The sequence below is a fragment of the Muscardinus avellanarius genome, assembly GCF_963383645.1.
Source record: "Muscardinus avellanarius genome assembly, chromosome: 15".
Taxonomy (NCBI): Eukaryota; Metazoa; Chordata; class Mammalia; order Rodentia; family Gliridae; genus Muscardinus; species Muscardinus avellanarius.
Genome location: NC_137801.1, coordinates 65,749,257 through 65,768,753, shown reverse-complemented (window position 1 = coordinate 65,768,753; position 19,497 = coordinate 65,749,257). Strand labels below are relative to the sequence as shown.

At 52.8% G+C, this 19,497-nt stretch overlaps 1 protein-coding gene across 1 annotated transcript in view; it reads right to left on the bottom strand.

Moving 5' to 3' along the window:
• VAX2 (ventral anterior homeobox 2) overlaps positions 1-3,218 on the bottom strand; it is a gene marked incomplete at both ends in the record, with an annotated part of 29,883 nt that extends 26,665 nt beyond the window's left edge. Inside the window, one exon of the mRNA XM_080711005.1 lies at positions 2,972-3,218. Within this exon, the coding sequence (XP_080567131.1) occupies positions 2,972-3,218 (247 nt within the window). The remainder of the gene's footprint in view (positions 1-2,971) is intronic.
• Between the last annotated feature and the right edge of the window lie 16,279 nt (positions 3,219-19,497).

Sequence of the window (19,497 nt, the reverse complement as noted above, 5' to 3'; positions counted from 1 at the left end):
GGTTGGGGCCGCCGCGCCCAGGGCCTGCTCCTTAAGATTGCTCCGGGCCTGCGGTTGGTGTGCCCTTTGCGAATATAAAACCCAAGGGTCCTTCCACCCCCACCCCTCCCGGGCCACCCTGCTGCGCTCTGGGCCCAGGTTGGAGCCTCAATATGTCGGAGGTATCTCTTGTGGGTCCTTGCGGTCATCTTGGTGGCCCTGCTTGTGCGGGTGTCTAGAAGCAGCCTCCATTTTGAGCCAGGGTGGGAAGTCCGCCTTCTGGGCTCTCTATTTTGTATTAGCAGGGGCAGCAGGAGATTTGTTTGAGTCTGGCCAAAGCAGGTCTCAAAGGGGACCAGGTAGGGCCACCGGGTAGACTGCAAGGTGTCACAGATTCTCTTGTACCACCAGCCCATTCTTGCTAACACACCCAAGCCCCGATCCAGGGCCAGGAGATCTCCTGCGTTGTGGGGGTGAGTTGGAAGAGGCCTGGACTACCCCAGCCTGACTGGCTACAAAAGGTTTGTGGGTCACCACGGAGTTACCCCCTCCTTCCTCCAACATATATTTGTGGAGACCCTACTGGGCATTTGCAGATTACAGAGGGGCACCGGTCATTCTTAGCAAGCCCTTCAAGGTAAGGGCTGTGGGGCCTTTTGTACAGACAAGGAGACAGGCATGGAGACAAAGGAACTGGTTCAGGTTCAAAAGGCTGTAAAGGCCAGTATTCTAAACCAACTTTGGTTAACTCGCTGACCAAGCCCTCCCCTGCCTTCCCAGTGCCTAAGGAAGCCCTCAACAGCTCTGCTACCCAGAGGGCCCTCAGAAGTACGGCCTTTACCCCAGTAGCAACCAGGGCCAGAAAGGCTCAGGCCTCCTTCTGCCTTTTCCTTTTTTTGCATTGTTTCGCTTTTATACTGGGGATGGAAGCCAGGGTAGCATGCTGGGCAAGTAATATACACCCCTAGTCCCCTTTCCAAGGTACTTTGGGTGAATGTGTCCTCAAAGTCAAGGGCGAAACTGCATAGTATGTGGAGGGATAGTCATCCCGGTGCCAAGGTTCTGTGACTTCCTCTTGCCAGTGCTGGCCTGTGTCTTTATCAAAGCCCCACCCGCGCCACCATGGTGGGGCTGCCAGTGACTGACGCAGGTGACCCTGACCAGGAGGGATTAGTGGTAAATGACATCCTGGGCCGTTCAGGCCTGTAATAACCTCCTCATCATTAAATGGGGAAGGGCAGAGGGATTTGTGAGGGCTTCACTTGCTGTTGATTTTGTTAAGTGCATAAATACATCTTCTGTGGTTTACATCTAATATTTCCATTATATTTTCCAAATGTAATGGCATCAGCATGTGTGCATATGTTTATGAAAGTACACTCCCGGAAAACGTACTCAGGGCGCCCCACATACAAGGGGAGTTCGTCTCTGCTCGGTTTGGGAAGTCCCACCTCACAGAGTAAGGGGCCACTTTTGACCCCCACTTTCTGAGTCCACACCCAGAAAGCTGTTTCATTGACATCTATACGTACACTTTATTTGTTCAATGCACCACGTTAATAGAATGAAGGGGGTGGTGGGTGGGCTCAGAACTCAATTATCCTGGCAGAAGGAAACGTCCATCCATCCCCAGATGATGTGTGATGTAATATCATAGGCAGGGGCTTGTGTGGATTTGAGGGACTCATTTCTCTATATCTGGATGCCCTTAATGAAACCAAGCTGGCTCAGGACAACCCAGACCCTACAGAATGGAATTTAATTTAATCCCAGGTGCCCAACAGGTCCACACACCTGCTGTGGAATTCCTGACGGTGTACCTGCTTTGACTGGCGCCTGACCCCACGTCAGGGGTGGCACCCGGTCTCCTTGGTGAGGACACCTGGCACCAGGAGTGTTTGGGAAGCCAGGTTCTCTGTGTTCAAAACAAGTATGCCTCACCACCCTACTGGGCTGCTCTATGCTCACTCGACCCCAGTTCTGGAAGCCACCCGGCCACTGGAGGCGACTGGCCAGAGCCCCAGATGAGCTCGGACCTCCCAGGAAGAGGACCAGGAAATCAGCTCTGACCAGGGCTTCCAGAGGCACAGTGGCTTTCCGGAGAGGGCCTGGGAAGCAGAGGCTGAAAGAGTCAGCGAGAGGAAGCCAAGCGAGCGATCCGAAGAGGGAGCTCTGGCACGCCGTTACTCCGGGGTGGTGGGAGCGACCGACTTCAGGCCCGGGTCAGGCCTGGCGAAGGGCAGAGGGAAGGACCCCGGAGTCTCCTTCCTCCTCTCGTCTCACTGGGCGAGGCCCAGATGGAGTGAGAGAGCAGCCCTCCGTTCGGAGCCGGGGGCCTCGGCCTCCCGGAGCGCTTGCAGGAAGCCCTGCTGGGCAGGCGAGTTCGGCGCAGGGATGGCGGGGCCAGGGAGGAAGGGAAGGACGCGAGCGGCTGGGCAGGGAGAAGGCGGCGCCGGAGCCAGCTGGGCCCCGGCTCGGCGAGGACCGGGAGCCGGCACGGCGCGCACGCACCCTCCGCGACCCGAGCGGGCCCGGGCGGCCGGGGATGGGGAGCCAGGCTGCGCGGGAGGCGGGAAGGGCTCCGGCCCTGCGCGATCGTCCGCTCGGCTCCCTCTACGTCCTGCCCCGCGGAGCGAGCGCGAAGCTCCTCTCCGCACCTGCCCCGGGGGCGCGGGCCGGGGACTCGGCCCCCAGCCTCGGCCTCGGGCTCCCACCTCTGCCCCCGCGCAGAGAGCAGCCCGGGCGGCCTAGGTGAGGGGGGCCCGAGGAGCGGAGGCTGCAAGGGGAGGACGGGGACTTCTCTCCTGAGCTGCGTTGTCCCCTGCGCCTGGCTCAGTGTCCAGCACACAATAGACACTCTAAATAATATTGGCCGAACAGCGGCCGAACGGTGAACGAATGGCTGTACCCAGTAGGCAGCGGAGGTTTCAGCGAGGTCGGTGCCCGGGATGGCAGGGCGGGGGCGCAGGGGCCGGGCAGGCTGTCCCCTTACCTCGTACCAGGATGCGGCGGCAGTGGTCCGCCTCGCCGGGCCCGGGCTGCCCGTCGCTGTCCGCGCCGCTCTCCTTGGACCCCGCAGGGCTGGAGGCCGAGGTCCCGGCGACTTCCCTGGGGCTCCGGCCGCCCGCGTCAGCTCGCAAGTCCTCCGCTCCGCCGAGATCCCGGCTGCGCCCACTGCCGCCGCCAGACTCCGCCCGGCGCGCAGGGCCGCGGTCCCGCTCCGCGCCCCCATCGCCCATGTCGGCCTCCTCTGCAGCCTCGGCGGCCGCCCGGCCCTCCCGGGCTGGCCAGCCCGCGGCTCCCGCCCCTCGCGCCCCCCGCCCGGTCCGGCGTCCCCGCGCCCCGCCCCTGCCCGCCGCCCCGCCCCCGCCCCGCCCCTCCCCGCTGATTGGGCCGGAGTCGAGGTTCACCGGCTCCGGGCTGCTCTCCGGGGCTCCGCGCCTCGGGGAGGGGAGAGGGGAGGCGGCGGAGGAGAGGGGCAGTGGCCCCCGTCGCCCACCCCCAGGGCAGCCCCGCTGGGAGCCCCGCGGAAGGAGGCTGAGGGTACGGAGGAGCGCCCTACACGCCCTCCCGAAGTTCACCAGCCTCCTCTGCCCATCACCACCCCGCAGCCGCTCTCCTCCCCACTCCCTCGGTCCCCGGGAAGCGCAGCTCACAGCGCTCCCGCCAGCTCCGCTGGATCAATAACCAAAGTGCGGGAGGAAGGCGACCCCGGCGCGAACCAGCAGAGAACTGGAGGTTGGCCTTGCTCGAGTGCTCGGCGGGGCGGGGTGGGGGTGGAGAGTGGGGCGCAGGCCCAGGGTTCAGGGCGCCACTCCCCGGATTCAGACCCTCACCCACGAGCGAGAACGCAGACCCCTCCCGGGAAGGCAGTGGGGTAACCGAGCCTGGGAGAGTGAGGCGAGGATTCACCCTGCACCCTGGCGTGTGTGTGTGTGTGTGTGTGTGTGTGTGTGTGTGTGTGTGTGTGTGTTGCAGATTAGACAGCAGGGTCCAGGGGTCCAGAGGAAGGCCGAGAACTAGGTAGTAAGTAGCAAACACCCGACTCCCCCTGCAGCTCGGAGACCGCTGCTCTGGGGACTGCCGGGCATTTCCTTGGGCTTTCTCCCGCGGAGTTGACCCCGCTGGCTCGGTCCCGCCTTCCCCCGTGGGTCCTCCGAGCAGCAGCGGCCCTCGGGGATAAGCAAGGCTGGAAGCAGGGCAAGGCCTGGCTGCTGAGCCCTCTGGAGTCTAGCTCCTCTCTAAACAGCGACCCGAGGTGCCAGGCTCGGATTTCCCTTTATTTAACTGGCAAAGGGGTTTGGAAAAAAGATTGCCCAGCGAAGGTGTGTGTGCAGATCCGTGTGTGTGCCAGAGACAGTGACCTCTCCCTTAATGCACTCTAGTCCCAGACCTTCCTCCCTTTCTCTGAAATGCCAGGGTGAGTCAGATACCAGGCGAGGATGCTTCAGTATGTGCCAGGATGTGGCTGAGGGCGTCTGTGAGAGTTGCTGTGCATATACAGGGTACCTGTGGCACAGAGAGTCCCGGGTGCAGCCTCCAAGACTCTGTGAGGGGTGGGCAGGTGCGTCAGTGTCTTAGCATGTGTGCAGAAGGCAAGTGATCTTTGAGTGTGTATGTCCAGTCCAGATGTCCATGAGGAAGTGGGCAGGGGCATCATTTGCTTACTTGAGTGGACTCTCAATGACTTCTGTAATAATATGGAACCCAGGCAAAGGAAGGGTATGGAAGGCACAACAGAAGTTTTGCTGGTCGAGTCTTTTTTTTTTTTTTTTTTTTTCGTCTCCGTACTGGGGATGGAACCCAGGGGCATTATACCTTGGAGCTACACCTCCAGCTCTACTTTTCATTTTTTTTATTTTGAAACAGTGTCTCACTGAGTTGCAAAGGGCTTTACTAAGTAGTAGCTGAGGCTGTCCAAGAACCTCGATCCTCTATTTTCAGCCTCCCCAATGCTGGAATTTCAAATGTGCACCACCAAGCCTGGCTTTACTGGTTCATTCTAATGGAAAAAAAGGGGGAAAAAGAGGGATGGAGAAAGGGAGGAAGAAAATGCAGCCGCGAAGTGATGTGAGTTGGTGACTGGGGGTATATGGGTGTATATCGGTGTGCAGAGGAAGAGCCATGTACACAAACTGTAGATGCTGAGAGTTTGGGGTGGGGGTTAGGCTGTTTGTGTGTGTTGGTGTGTGGGGGGCACAGGTGAGAAAGGAGGTTTGTAGAATTACAAGAGGGCTCTGGGAAAAGTGTGCCCAGCTCCATCGAACTTGGCTGGAAGGATCCATATGTTCCTGAGGCCTGGCCCAGCAAGGAGGCCAAAACTTCAGTGGCTTCCTTTGAGTCCCTGCCATCTCCCTTTAGTAGGATGCTGGTTACCCCACCCGCCAGCCACCTCCACAGTGCACTTCAGTTTTTCTCCTTTCCGGAGCTCTCAAGTCTGTTTATTATTCAAGTAAGACATGTGCAGTATAGAAAAATACAAGCAGAAGGCAAACACTTGGCTCCACCTTCCGCCCTCCATCCCCCTTAGCTCCGCCGGCCACATAGAAAGCCTGGGTTTCTGTGTGACCAAAAATGGTGCCTGCTGAACCTGGCCAGGTTCCGTTCATTTTCACCGTAAGGTCACCAGCACCACCACCACCATCATTATTCTCATTCCTTGAATGGCAGATTTCTGTGCCAGTTACTCAGGTCTCTGTCCCCAAGTCCTCTTCTGGGATCCACAGATGGGCTTCTGGGTGCAGTAGTGTGTGAGCAGATTCTCCCCAAGAGGCCAGTGGCTTCCTGCCAAGTCCCCCTGAGACCAATCCAGGTTCTGCTGCTCCTGGTCCCTGGTTGCGAGAGAGCCAGCTGGTTTAGAGCTTTTTCTTTCTCCCTCCTCCTTCAATCTTTTTCTCCTTTCATTGCGGTAGGTATATAACCTAAGCTCCAGCTCTCTTGTCCTGGTCCTCTCGCAGAACTCGGCAATGGGGACCCAGCGGCATTGCGTGTCTGCTCAGTCCAGGGAGGAAGTCCGGGCTCCTGCACACACCGAGGACCGCAGAGCATGGGGACTGGGTCTCCTCTCCAAGAAGCGGCTCTGGCCCAGCGAGGCCCATTCTAGGCCAAGATTGGACAGACGCTTAAACCCAGGCAGCCTGTGGTCCCCAGGGCTTTCCCGGCATGCCGCCCTGCTGGCCCGGTTGCCTGCCCAGGAGGCTGGTGGTGCGAGTCCTTCGGGTGAGGAAGGCTCCGCCGCCGCGCTGGTGACTGGGTGCCGCCACTTGGCTAGGGCATGCGGCTGTGGGGCGGCGAGGGAGGTGCAGGGTTGTGGAGTGGTGTGGGCCTCTTCTGAATGTGTCGTGGCAGGGCGCTCAAGTCGGAGCAATGTCTGGCTTTGGGGTATCCAACCGCTTAGCTTAAGAGGGAGGTGGAGTGGAGGCGTTGAAAGTCCGGCCTGTGTGAATTCAGTGGGATATATCATGGGGAATGGGAGGGATGGGGCCAGAGAGCCAGAGAGTGCTAGCGTTGTTCACCATCAGACTGGACCTTTTGCTTCACTGACATCCTAATTTGGTTGACACCCTAGAGACCCTAAGAGAATTCCCTCTGCCTCTCTACCTCCGCTCCCATTTGGGAAATCATTTAAAGGGCCTGAAGATGGGGTCCAGATGAGTAGGGAGCAGGATGTGGATTAACTCAGTGGCGCTGGCTTGGCTGCTGCTGCTTCGGTGTAGACAGACCCCAGGTGCTGGCCTGGGACCCGAAGAACCACCTCAACCAGTGCCAAGCGCAGCTTGATGGGTGTCAGTCTGTCTCCCTGTATTGGCCCGAGGAACTCCCAGGCTTTGTCACATGAGAAGAAGGTTCAGGCCCACCCCTGTGCTGCGTCCTGCCACCAGGATGCTCTGTCCTCCACCAGGTGTTCCTCTTCATGGCAGGTTCTCCACCCTCAGTGGGAGGGATGGAGACAGAAGGCAGGGAAGGGCGCCTCTGCTAGTGATTCCCTTCAGAGACCCTTAAACCTGGATATCTTTGGGATTTCTCCAAGGGTCTGCCTAATTTGGGGAAAGCAGCCATCCTCTTTGACCCCACCTTACTCAGTGTTGCCAACCATACTCCAATTCCTCCAATTCCTTCATTCCTCCATTCCTCCAGTTGCCTCTACAGGGTGTGGGCCTGTGTTAGTCATTCTTGAGGACCCTTGGGTCCCAATCCATCAACCTTCTCCTCAGTGAGTGGGAGGTACTTCTCCACCCTCTGTGGTGCTGACAGTGAGTCCCTAGCTGCTTGTGAATAGATAGCATCTCCTCAGACAGCCAGGAGCTGGCTCTCTACGGTGGGGTAAATGAGGCCTGGTCTGGTGCCAGGGTAGCAGAGGTGTGTGTGTTGGCAACAGCCTGGGTCCTCTAGTGCTGCCCAGTGTCTTCCTTCAGAGCCAACAATCCTCCAACACCAGCTCTTTGGTGGCACCAGCCAGAGCTTTCGGCACCTCTCTGGTGCTTAGAACCTGTGTCTGGCCCTTTGTCTATATTCTTCAAGATGCTTTGACAGGTGTGCCAGGCCAGTTCTGCAGGCTCCTTGTGGCTTGCTTCCTGCTGAGGCTGGGCCCGGCCTCTACTCCATATTCCCACTCCAGCAGTGTGGGCTGAGCTTGTAGCTGCTGCCAGGGGTGCTTTCATGGTCTTACCTCCTTCTCTTCTCTCTCTCAGGCTCTCCATGTTTCTACCATCCTCTCGCAGCCTGCGCAGGGCTCCAGCCCTTATCTGGCCCCACTCACTTTCTGCTTGGGTCTCCAGTCTGTACCCCACCCCTTGTGCCTGGGAGCCAGACCTCTACACTAGCAAGCTAGGGAAGGGCCCATTATCCCACCTACCCACCATCAGAGGAAAGTAAGTTTATTAGGAGGTGAGATGCTATTGGGAATTTTTGTTACAAGGGGCATTACAATTTTTGTAAAATGATATAAATACATGTATTCCTGAGAAGAGTATTTGGGCTCAAGCTGAAGGAGGCAGCTCTACCAATGAGACTGCAGGCAGTTCAGTTCCTTGTGATGGCAGCAGAGGATCTGGGGCCTGGGTGGCTCCACAAATCCTGCTGCTCAGGCCCCTCCTGGACGCTGGCTGCCTGCTGGCTTAGCCACATCTAAACTCTGGGGCATCCTGCAGGAGCAGGACTTTGGGGAGCAAGACCACGAGTGTGGTCATTCCTGCAAACATAGTGGTGAACGATTGTATTATCAATCCCAGCTACTGGGAGGCAGAGACAGAAGGATTGCAAGTTTGAGGTCAGCCTGGGCAATTGAGTGAGATTCTGCCTAACAACAACAACAACAACAACAACAACAACAACAACAACACTAATACTACTGATAATAACAATAGGCAAGGGATGTGTAGCTCAGAGGTAAAGCACTTCTGGATTCAATTTTCAACACTGGGGGGAAAAAATCCCTCCTGATGCGGGAGCAGTAACCCTAGCTGGGCTAGGGCTACCTGGTCCCGGGTGAGCAGGGTGAGGTACCAACGTTACCAGCCCCTGTGCCACTTCAGGGCCCACCCACCCAGCCTGCTATTTCCCTTCTCTGGCCGTTCTCTTCCAGGTGGGCTTCTGTTGGCTTTGTGTGCTTTGGGCCACAGGACAGATCATCTCTGCTGCCGCTGCTGCATCCTTCCCTCTACCACTTGGGTTCTGAGTTTTGGGGATGTGAGCCTGGGCACAGCCTAGATCTCCCAAGGCTGCATCTCCCTTCTTTGCTGTCTCTGACTCTAGCAGGAATCCTAGCCAGGCTGTCAGAGTGCTAGAGCTGTCAATGGCTGCTGCCAGTGTGCCAGGCCTGGTACAAGGTCCTGGCAACTTTCCCAAGCTGCTGAGCCCCTGGGTCTATCTAGGAGGGCTGCCTGGGGGAGGCTGTGGGTCTTTCTAGTCTTCCCACTGAAGGGGCTGATAAATGCTGACAGCTGAGGTCTGACAAAGCCCTCCAGGTACCTCCAGGCTGGTATGGAGTAACAGGCAACTTCTACCTTGGCTTTGCCCTTGACTCAAGGGTGGGGAGTCTTAAAAAGGGGAAAAGAGTTCTCTATATCCACCACGTATTAAATCACTCAGAGAACTTAAAAAAAATATTCCTGTTCAACTGCAGACCACATGGATTCCTAGTGGTATCTAATGGACATCCATATATTTAAAGAGCTTCCAGGTCTAGATCCACAGAATTGGAATAAGTGTGTGTGTGTGTGTGTGTGTGTGTGTGTGTGTGTGTAACTGCTGGGGCAGAAGAAGTCTGGAAGTGATCAACATATAGTGATTCAAGAAATGAAGCCGGGTGTGGTGGCGCAGGCTTGTGATCCCAGCATTCAGGAGGCTGAGACCGGAGGATGGAGGCTCGAGGACAGCCTCAGCTACTTAGTGAGGCCCTCTGCAACTCAGTGAGACCCTGCTTCAAAATAGCTTGGAGGTCAAATGCCCCTGGGTTCCATCCCCAAACTCGCAAAAAAAAAAAAGAAAGAAAGAAAGAAAAAAGAAAGAAAGAAAGAAAGAAAGAAAGAAAGAAAGAAAAGTGAGAGATAGTAGCCTTGGCCAGGGCTTTGAGTGGACAAGGGGAAGGCAGGCCTGCCTGGCCCCTGGGAGGTGGCTGACTCCCAGTTTAGAGACCTGTTTTTTCTCTAGACAGATTCTTCCCACAGCTATGTCAGCTCCTCCTCCTCCTCCTCCTCCCTGCTAGTTCTCTGGGAATCTTCCCCCTTTCCTCACCCCTGATGGTTTGGCCTCTCCTCCCTCGGCCTCATTTTCTCTTCCTGTTCTATATCTTTCCTGTGCTCACCGCTGTCCCTCTCTGGGGCAATCCAACCCTCCCCGACCCATTCTTCTCTTCTTCTCCCCTGCCACACACCCCCCACACTTACTTTTCTTCAGTCCTCTGCGGTTGGGGTGGGACCACCTTCTTTTATTTGTCCACTTCCAGAAGTTACAATCCTGCTTGGCACAGAGTTTAAATGAACCAAGAGACTAAAAAGACTCAAAGATCTTCCAAAATGTTTCCTTCCTTCCTTTCTTTCTTTCTCTTTTCCCTCCTTCCCTCCCTCCCTCTCTTCCTTTCTTCCTTCATGGGGATTGAACCCAGTGGCATTCTACCACCTAGGTACATCCCCAGCCTTTTTTTTTATTTTGAGAGAAGTTCTCCCTCAGTTCCTGGGCTGGCCTTGAACTTGCCGTCCTCCTGTTTCAGCTTCCCCAGCTGCTGGGATAATTGGCACCTACTGCCCTGTCGAGCAGTTTCCTTCTTTCTCAACAAAATCCCTATACTCCCACCAGATTCGGATCTTGTACCGATCACCCCCCAAATCATTTCCACCTGTTTTTAGCAAGGGCCGCGCTGGCTAGGTGCCTGGCACTGGGCCAGGCGCATCACTTCATGACATAATCATGTCACTCTTTATGGTGGGGACTCAGTTGCCCACTTTGCAGGGAAGGAAACTGAGGCCAAAGTCATATCGCAGGCTTGTGTATGTTCAGGTGTAAGGCCTCACTCAAGGCTCTGCCAAAGTGAAAACCTTTTCCCTCTCTTTCCCTGCCCTCTAACTTTACTCTGAGAACTGCTCCCTCCCCTGCAGGCTGTCCCCTGCAGGCCTTGGGTTGGAAGGCAACTCCCGGCCCAGCTTGGGAGGGGGCTTTGGGATGGAGCAGACCCGGCTCCCTGTGGATGGGAGCTGTGTGCTCTGTGGAGACTGAAGGAATCCTGGGCTGTGAGCCCAGGCCTGGGTTTGCCTGGTGGGTGGCTGTAGTCTCAGGCCCAAGAAATGTGTGTGTGTTGTTGCTTTGTTTTCATTCTGGTAGCAGTCTTATTGAGATCTAATTTATACATCGTATAGTTTCAAGGTTCGTTCATATTGAAACATGTACCAGTACTTCATTCCTTTACATGGCTTAAAGATATTCATTGTATGGTTGTAGCACATTTTGTTTATTTATTCATTACTGATGGGCATTTAAATTCGTTCCATCTTTTATGTGAGAGTGTTTTTGTGCTTTCCTGATTCCAGGTGTTAGCAGCTCAACCAGAAAGGAGAAGTTTTCTGGGAGCAGCTGGAAGACTCTGGGGAGGACCAGGGAACTGTCATTTGATGGCTATGTGTCTGTCTCCAGTCGCCTTCTGGAAGCGTCCTGTCAGTTTAATGAGGAGGGGCCATCAGGACTGCTGGTCATGTAGGAATTACAAGCTCTGGATTAATGATTCCGAGTCATAGCTCTTGGCTAGGCTGCATTCAAATCTTGGTTCTCCCACCAGCCAGTTGCTAATGTGTCTCTTAACTTCTCTGTGCCAGTATCCCCATCCATTAAATAGATATAACATTATTGCCAATCTCTGTAATGGTTGTAAGTAAATCATTCTTTTTTTTTACTTAAAACATTTTTATTGTGAATCATTTGACCAGTTAAAATTATTATTATTTTTTAGGGCTTGTTTTGGGGATAACATTTTTTATTGTGTGTATATGTATGTACACATCACTGATTTAACCCCTACCCAATTCCCACCCCATTCCCTCCCCATCCTTCCTTCCCTTGCTTGACTTTATCTGGTACTAACACTCAGTAAAGAAAATTTAAGCTTCTATCAGTTCAAGCTTAAAGTCAAGAGCACACAGTCACACCAGTTGGTCCCCTTCCTCCTCTGGCCAGGACGGATGAAGGAATGAGGAGGAGGTTAGCTACTCTCTAGCCTTGTCCTAGGAAGATGTGGAGAGATTCAGCTTGAGGGTTGTAGACCGGATTCTGGGCTCTAGCGTTCATCTGCCTGGGTATCTGTCCTAGACAGAGGTACAGGAGAAATTCTACTGACTGCCAAGGCTCCCAGGACAGCAAATCTGCCAGTTTGGGCCAATCTTCTCTTACCAGAAGTGGGCTTTGAGCTAGGCATGGTGATGCATACCTGTAATCCCCACAATGGGAGGCTGAGATAGGAGGAGGCCAGTCTGGGCAATTTAGAGAAACCCTGTTGCAAAATTAAAAAAAAAAATTAAGCCAGGTGTGGTGGCACACTTTTGTAATCCCAGCATTTGGGAGGCTGAGACAGGAGTATCACGGTTTGAGAACAGCCCCAGCTACTTAGTGAGGCCTTTGCAACTCAGTGAGACCTTGTTTCAAAAATAAAGAATAAAAAAATAGGGCTGGGGGTGTAGCTCAAAGGCAGAATGCTCCTGGGTTCCATCCCCAGCACTGCAAAAAAAAAACAAAAAAACCCCAAAAAAACAAATAAAGAACTAGGGTTATAGCTCAGCGGTACAGTGCCCCTGGGGTTCAATCCTCAGTTCCAGAAGAAGAAGAAAAAGAGTGGTTCTTGAGCCAGGCATGGTGGGGCACGCTTGTAATCCCTGTGCTTGGGAGGCTGAGAAAGGAGGATCGCACAGGTTCCAAGCCAGCCTCAGCTACTTAGTGAGGCTCTCAACAACTTAGTGAGGCCCTACTTCCAAATAAAATATAAAATAGGAGTATAGACCCGAGGTAGAAAAGCCCCTGGGTTCCACCTCCAGTACCAAAAAAAAAAAAAAAAAAAAAAAAAAAAGTGGCCCTTGAGCTCAGAGAGGACGGTGAACCAAACTGGAACCTTGTCTTCAGGCATTCAACTTGGGACAGACACTGCAGAGCTTTTTCTGTCTGTAGTTCTACTTGGGCCTTCCTTTGAAAGCCAGTTTTGTCCTTTTCCCAGTCTGACACCCCCAGATACCCACCCTATAGTCTTCTTTGAGATCCAGGGTCAAACAATTGAGGGAAGCACCCGGGAATGGGAATGAGGGTGTGAATGGGGATGAAGGTGGGCAATGTCCTAGAGTCCTACCATCTCCTGGACACTTCCTACAGGGAGGGAGAGAGAGGAGTATGAAGTACTGGTACCACTCCCTGGGCCACTTTTGGGCAGGGGCCTGGAGGCCAGCAGGCATGGCTTTTATATCCTTGAATACCTTTGGATTTATGGGGTATCACAGTTCAAAGGAATCCAGTAAAACAAATTTGTAAAGTGGTGTTAGAATGGGCTTGCGAGGCTTTTTATTTTCACGCCCTTATCAAAGGCAGCTGCTTCTCTGACTGTATGGCTTAGAGAACTTGCGTACAGTGACTCAGATGTAGTCAGGGCCCCACGCTGTCTTTGCTGTGCCCTCTGCATTCGCAGGAATGCTACACTTTCAAGGTCACCAATCACTCCTGGGCTTTGTCTCCAGCACTGAGGAATCTCAGCCCCAAGGAAATGATCGTTTGTGATCAGTGTCACCCGCAGGCAGATCCAGCCTGAGCTTGGTAATTGGGAGCCTAGGAGATGGGTGTCTGTGGCACCCACTCTTCAGTCATCCTGGCTCTGGGGTCTCCCCGGCCCCCACCATTACCTCCCCATGGTGGAGACTGATTGCTGCCTGGCAAGGCGGGTGGGTCTGGACAGGAGCCCCTGTGGCCTCTTGCAGCCTCGCCTGTGTCTGGGGTGCTGGGTGGGGATGGCTTGGATTTTGCACTGTTACAAGGTGGGGTGAGCTGGGGGAAATCTCTATCTCTGGACCTCGGGAAAGGACCTCCAAAATGGAGGGGTGAGGGGCCCTGCAACGGCTTGTGTTGGGTGACTGTTGGGCCTTTGTGGGAATACTAGAGGGTGTTGGCCACCAGCGGAGGACCCCGGAGGTCTCAGAATAAGGAGCCAGTTCCCTACTCCAAGATGCCACTAGGGATTTATGCCTGCTGGGAAGGGTTCTCTAGGACTTGTTGCATACTCCTTGGAATATCTTTTATCTAAAAAAATTTATTTAGCTACGTGCCAGTCAGCCTTTCAGGCACTGTGGAACAGTGGTCCCCAATCCCCTCCGTAGTAGACCTAAGGCACTGGAGACAGCCAGCGTTCCTTTGAATAGTCAGGCCGGATGACCTCAGAGGTAGATCTTTTGGGACCGTTCCACCTGGTGGTTCACGCAGATATGCACAAACCGGCAGGTGACTAAAATCAGATTTATTTTCTGAATTAAAAAATAGCTTCCGAAAATAACTCCCTATAAAGAAGTTGTTTTTGCAAAGTTTCAGGGGGCCCTGTGAGGGACAGAAAAGGAATCCCGTAGCCTGCCGCTCTGTTCAGTTGGCTTACGAAACACACTGACCGCAAACATTCGGACCCACACCTCCGGTGGTGGTGTGTTTGTGTGAGGTGAGTTTGTAAGTGCATGTGATGCGAACTAATTTAATCTACATTTGGAGTACCGCTCGGTTTTAGTTTCTTTTTTTTTTTTTAAAAAAAAAAGAAGGCAAACTCTGAGTGTGAAGGCACGTACCAGTTATTCCAGTGATTGAGGAGGCTGAGGCAGGAGGATTGCTAGTAGGAGGTCAGGCTGGGCAGCTTAGGGAGACCTGGTCTCAAAATATAAAAATAAAAGGTGTGTGACTCAGAGGCAGAGCGCCCCTGGCCTCATTCCCGGCACCAACAAATAATTGTAATAACAAATAAAAAGCGAGCATCCGAGATAAACATTATAAAGGAGTATAAATGACAAACAGGTGTCTCTCCAGGTTCTCAGACCCTTCTCTAGAACCCCCAAATTTTCATGGCATCTTCGACGCGAGTCGGCTTCCACTTTGGAAACAGGGATGGAGACGCGCGAGGTCCGCTGTCTCGCAGCCTCCGGGTCCATCGCGGCGGCCGCTCACCCGCGCAGCTCACTGTGGGCCCCCCGGGGGAAGGTGCCCTGGCTCCCCAGCATCGCCCACCGAGTGTGTTACGGAGGATTTGGATCTATCTGGGTGAGGCCGACGAGTTTCTTAAATGAATCACACCTCGAGGAGCCGGGAGAGAGCCCCCGTTTGCAGCTCGCCGCAGGTTGCTGGGGTGCAGCGGGGTCAGCGGGAATTAGCGCGCCGGGCCGGGGCGAGAGTCCGGGACGGGATTAGCGGGTTCAAAAGCAGGTCAGGGGGAGCTAAACGTGGCGACGAGGTCCGAGCGAGGTCAAGGTCCTCGGGAGAGGCGGGTTCCGGCCCGCGATGGCGGAGCCGCCGTCGGAGCGCAGGGTCCCGGGGCCTGGGCCGAGGGAGGAGCTGGCCGGTCCTCCCGGGGCAGCCGCGGCTTCCAGCGGAGTCCGAGCGCGCGACGGCGCCGATCTGCGGTCAGCGTTTACCTACTTTTCTTTTAGATTTTAAACCCACTTCTTTTTTCTTTTTAATAACACCTTTTTTTTTTAACCCCTTCTTGGCAAGGCAAAACATCCATTCGGCCACAGGAGCCAAGCAGTACGAGGGGATTTTCTTGCCAAGGGCCAGCCTCGCTCCGTCCCCGGGCACTGCGCCCCTCCTCGGGGGCGGATCCGGGGAGTGAGACTCGGTTCCTGGGAAGCGACCCCGGCCCTTCTCCGCCCTCCGCGCGTCGGCACCTGCGCCGGGGGCAGGAGGCTGGGAGGCAGGAGGCTGGGAGGCCGGCTGCGCGAGGCTGGGCCTCCCCAAGGGCAAGTGTGTGCGGGCTACGCCGAGTCCCGAAAGGTTTTTAGGAGGGTGCATTTACCTACTACTTGAATTCCCTCCCCCCACCCCTTTAAAGAGCTTCCAGATACCCTAGGAAAACAAACTCGGGGATGCTGAGGGATGCGAAGTGCGGATGCTTCACTCTGAAATCCGGGCCTTCGTAGACAATTTAAGGGGGAAAAAAACAACAACAACCCAGCAGACGCACAGACGAGGCCCTCGGGTCGCAGGGTGCGGTGGCCCCGCCCCGTCGCCATCTCCGGCGTCCCACGCTCCGTCTTTCCTCCCACGGGGACCCGCTTCCTCCACCCCCCGCTCTCCTGGCCCCCGATGCCGGCTGGGGAGCCGGAGCCCCCACGCTCGGCGTCCCCGAAACCCGGCGCCTCTGGAACCGGCCAGGGCCATCCCCCCGGAGAACCGCCGCGCCCTGCGAAGCCTGCACATTTTGAGGGAGGTGGTGATGGGGGGCAGGAGGAGAATGGGGGAGACGTGCAGGCTGGGCGAGGGTCGGCGTGGGAGAGTGGGGTCCCCGGGCAGGGGCGGCGGAGGGGCGAGGGGCGGGGCCGGAAACTGCGCCCCGAGAGACAAAGCCGGTCCCCAGGTCCCCAGGCCGCAGCCTCATCCCCCCATTTGGTCTGGGTGGGGACCTGTAGATTGCGGATGGGGAAACCGGTCCAAAAGGACTGATCACTGGAGAAAAAGCTTTCGCCGAACCCGCCGGTCCCAAAGGACCCGGTCGCCCAGGCGAAGTCGGTGGCTCAGAGACAAGGGGCCCCTTTCTTGCTTTTGGTCCAGGTGGACTGCGCGCCTAGGGCTTTATTCTGAGGGACCCTGGGGATGCTGGTCGGTCTAGGTGCCGGGAATCCCTCTATGAGAAATGTATAATACTGCCTGAAAATTTTCTCGGTTTTTAAGTCTTATAAACGATGTTGCGACTCTCTTCCAACTTTTGAAAACGGTTCTTACGGCTATGAAAACAATAGATCTGAAAACAGGAAAAAGAAAAAAAAAATCCCACTTCCCCAAAGACTCCGTGGTTTGTTAGCGCGCACCCTTATTTCGCATAATTTGAGTTTTCGCCGTGCAGTTTTGTATTCAGCTGTTTGCCGTCACAACTATATATTTCCAACCACGCTTCAGTATCAGCCGTGTGCTATGATCTGCAAAGGTATACTTTTTAACGGCCAATTAATATTTTATTACGTTTTACGGTGCAATTTACTGAACCATTCAATTTTCAGATGCCCCAGCGTCTTAATTCTCTAGCATTAAAACAATACACAAAACAAATATATGTATGTAGCTTTCTTCTTTAGAGAGGATTATTTCTTCAGGATTCTATAGGTTGGACCGGAGAGGAACTTTTTTTCCGCTCATTACTGGGAGTCGGACCCAGGCCTCCCGCACGACAGGCAAACGCTGTGCCCTGTGGTTACATCCCGAACCCTTTTTATTTTATTGTGAGACAGGGCTTCTCTAAATTTCCCAGCTAGCCTTGAACTTGCAAAAACCCTCTAGCCTCAGCCTCCCAAGTAGCTGGAATTGCAGGCGTATGCCGAGGTACCCGGTTCACAGACATTTACTGCTGAAATGCTTTCCAAAGTAGCTCACACATAGGCATTTATTTAGAACCTCCGTGGTCAGAAGCTAGCAAGTCAGGGATGTCAAGATGGAAAGAATCAATTCATCTTAAAACACTTTCTCGCATCCCCTCCCCCCAGTGTCTGCAGAGACAGGTCCAGGATTAAGAATTACTGCGCAAAGTGGGGAGTCCTCTAGGCAGAGAGAAGAGGAGGCGAGGGAGGTGGGGTCCTTCCCCTGCCTGGTCAAAGTCAGATAAAGCTTCCCTGGCAAAGGCAAGGCTGGGGTTCAGCTCCAGGGAGAGACCTGTCAGGTAGAAACCGAGGATGGTGGGCGGCTCGCAGGCCTGAGAGTTCAGAGAGATTCAGCTACCTGCTTAGATATTTCCAGAGTGTACGTACAGGTGGGAAGGTCCGAGAAAGTTAGACTCACCATTCTGGGTCAGCGGAATTGGAATCCCGCAACCTCACCTTTGGGCATTTGTATTATTTTAAAAGGCTACTGTATTAATAGAGGCACAATTATGAAATCAGCACTGTTGTACACTGCGTTTTGTTGAAAGGGGATTTAGATTTTCTTACTTAAAGCTACTAATTGAGCCCTGGTAAGCGCAGGTCTGTAATCACGGTACTTGGGAGGCTGAGAAAGGGAGATCAGAGGTTCAGTGACAGCCTCATAACCTAGGGAAACCCTGTTTCATAACAAAACAAAAAGACAAACAAAAAGAGCCGGGGATGTAGTCGGAGGTAGAATGCCCCTGGGTTCAATCCCCAGTGCCCCCCCCCCCAAAGAAGCAATTCCTTTAAGAAGCAATTTCTTCTTTAAGCCTTTTAATATACATATTTTAGGTCATAAATGCAATGGATTTATTATTTGAATTTGGACATAATGATAATACATTCATATATTATATGATCAATTTTAAAATCATAGTTTAACATAAATTCATAAATTAGACTGAAGTATATACAAGTTCATCTATATCTAGTTTTCCATTAAAAAAAAAGCATAGTTTAAACTGGGCACAGTGGTGCACTCCTGTAATCTCAGCACTTGGAAGCTGAAAGAGGAGGATTGCATATTTGAGGAGAGCTTCAGCAAATAGACTCTCATCAACCTAGTTAGACCCTGTTTTGAGATAAAAATAAAATAGGGCTGGGGTGTAGCTTGGAGGTAAAATGCCCCTGGGTTCAATTGCCAGTATCTCCCCACCTACACACACACACACACACACACACACACACACACACACACACACACACACAGAAAAGCAAAAGCATAGTTTATAGCTTATAGCTTACAATATGCATTTGCCACATGTAAACTCTCATGTGTTTTGCAACAATGATTCATATCATCTCTGTTACTCTGCAAGTTACCTTAAAAACTTGAACATAGGCTACAATCTTCTTAGTGGATGTAGGGGTATCATTTTAAATAGTTTTATAAAATAAGTTACATTGGTGCTTCACCATTTTCTCCCTTCTTTAAAAACAGCACAAATAATGCGAATGCATTTTGTATCATGGCATGGAGACGATGCTGAGGTGCAGAGGTAAAGCATGAAGCCCTGGTTATATTTGGCTTCATGCCTACCCCACCCCACTGCTCAGAAATGAGAGCTGAGAAAAATTTCTTTTTCGGGGATTGTCTTGCCATGTTTCCTCTCTAGTCTTTCCAAAAAATTTTCAATATATTTGGTGTAGGCTAAACACCCCTTTTCCCTCTTTCCTGCCTTTTCCACCCCTTAGAAACCACTGGATAGTGTTTACTGTTTTATATTTGTTATTGTATGTTCTTATGAAATATGCATTGCTTTGTGTGCATGTGTTTTAAATTCATGTGCACAGCATATTGGTTATTGCATTTCATTTTGTCTTTAAGATTGTTAAGACATTATTTTTAAAAATTTCAAATTTGTGGAAAATTTACAAGTTATAATATGTTTGGTTGCATTTAAATTTTTTTCTCTACATCATTATAGTAAGATTATTTTTCTAAGGCATTTGAGAATAAATTGTAGACAGATGTCTACGTTTTTTTCCCTTTGGTACTGGATATTGAAACCAAGGTGTTCTACCTCTGAGCTACATTTAAAAATATTATTTAAAATATATTGCAATTACGTTATTTGATTTTGAGACAGGGTCTTGCTACATTGTGGAGACTGGTCTTGAACTTGTGATCCTCCTGCTTCAGCCTCCAGAGTAGCTGAGATTAAAACTGGGAAAATTATATATATGTGCAGGCAAGCATAACCCATGCCCTTCTACTTTAAAAAATGTCAGTGTATATTTCTTTTTTTTTCTTTTCTTTTTCCTTTTTATTTTTTAGTGGCACTGAAGATTGAACCCAGGGACATTCTACCTCCAAGCTACACCCCAGCCCTATTTTATTTTTATTTTTAAACAGGGTCTCTCTAGCTGGCAGAGAGTCTCAATATTTGGGCAGGCTGTCCTTGAACTGGTGATC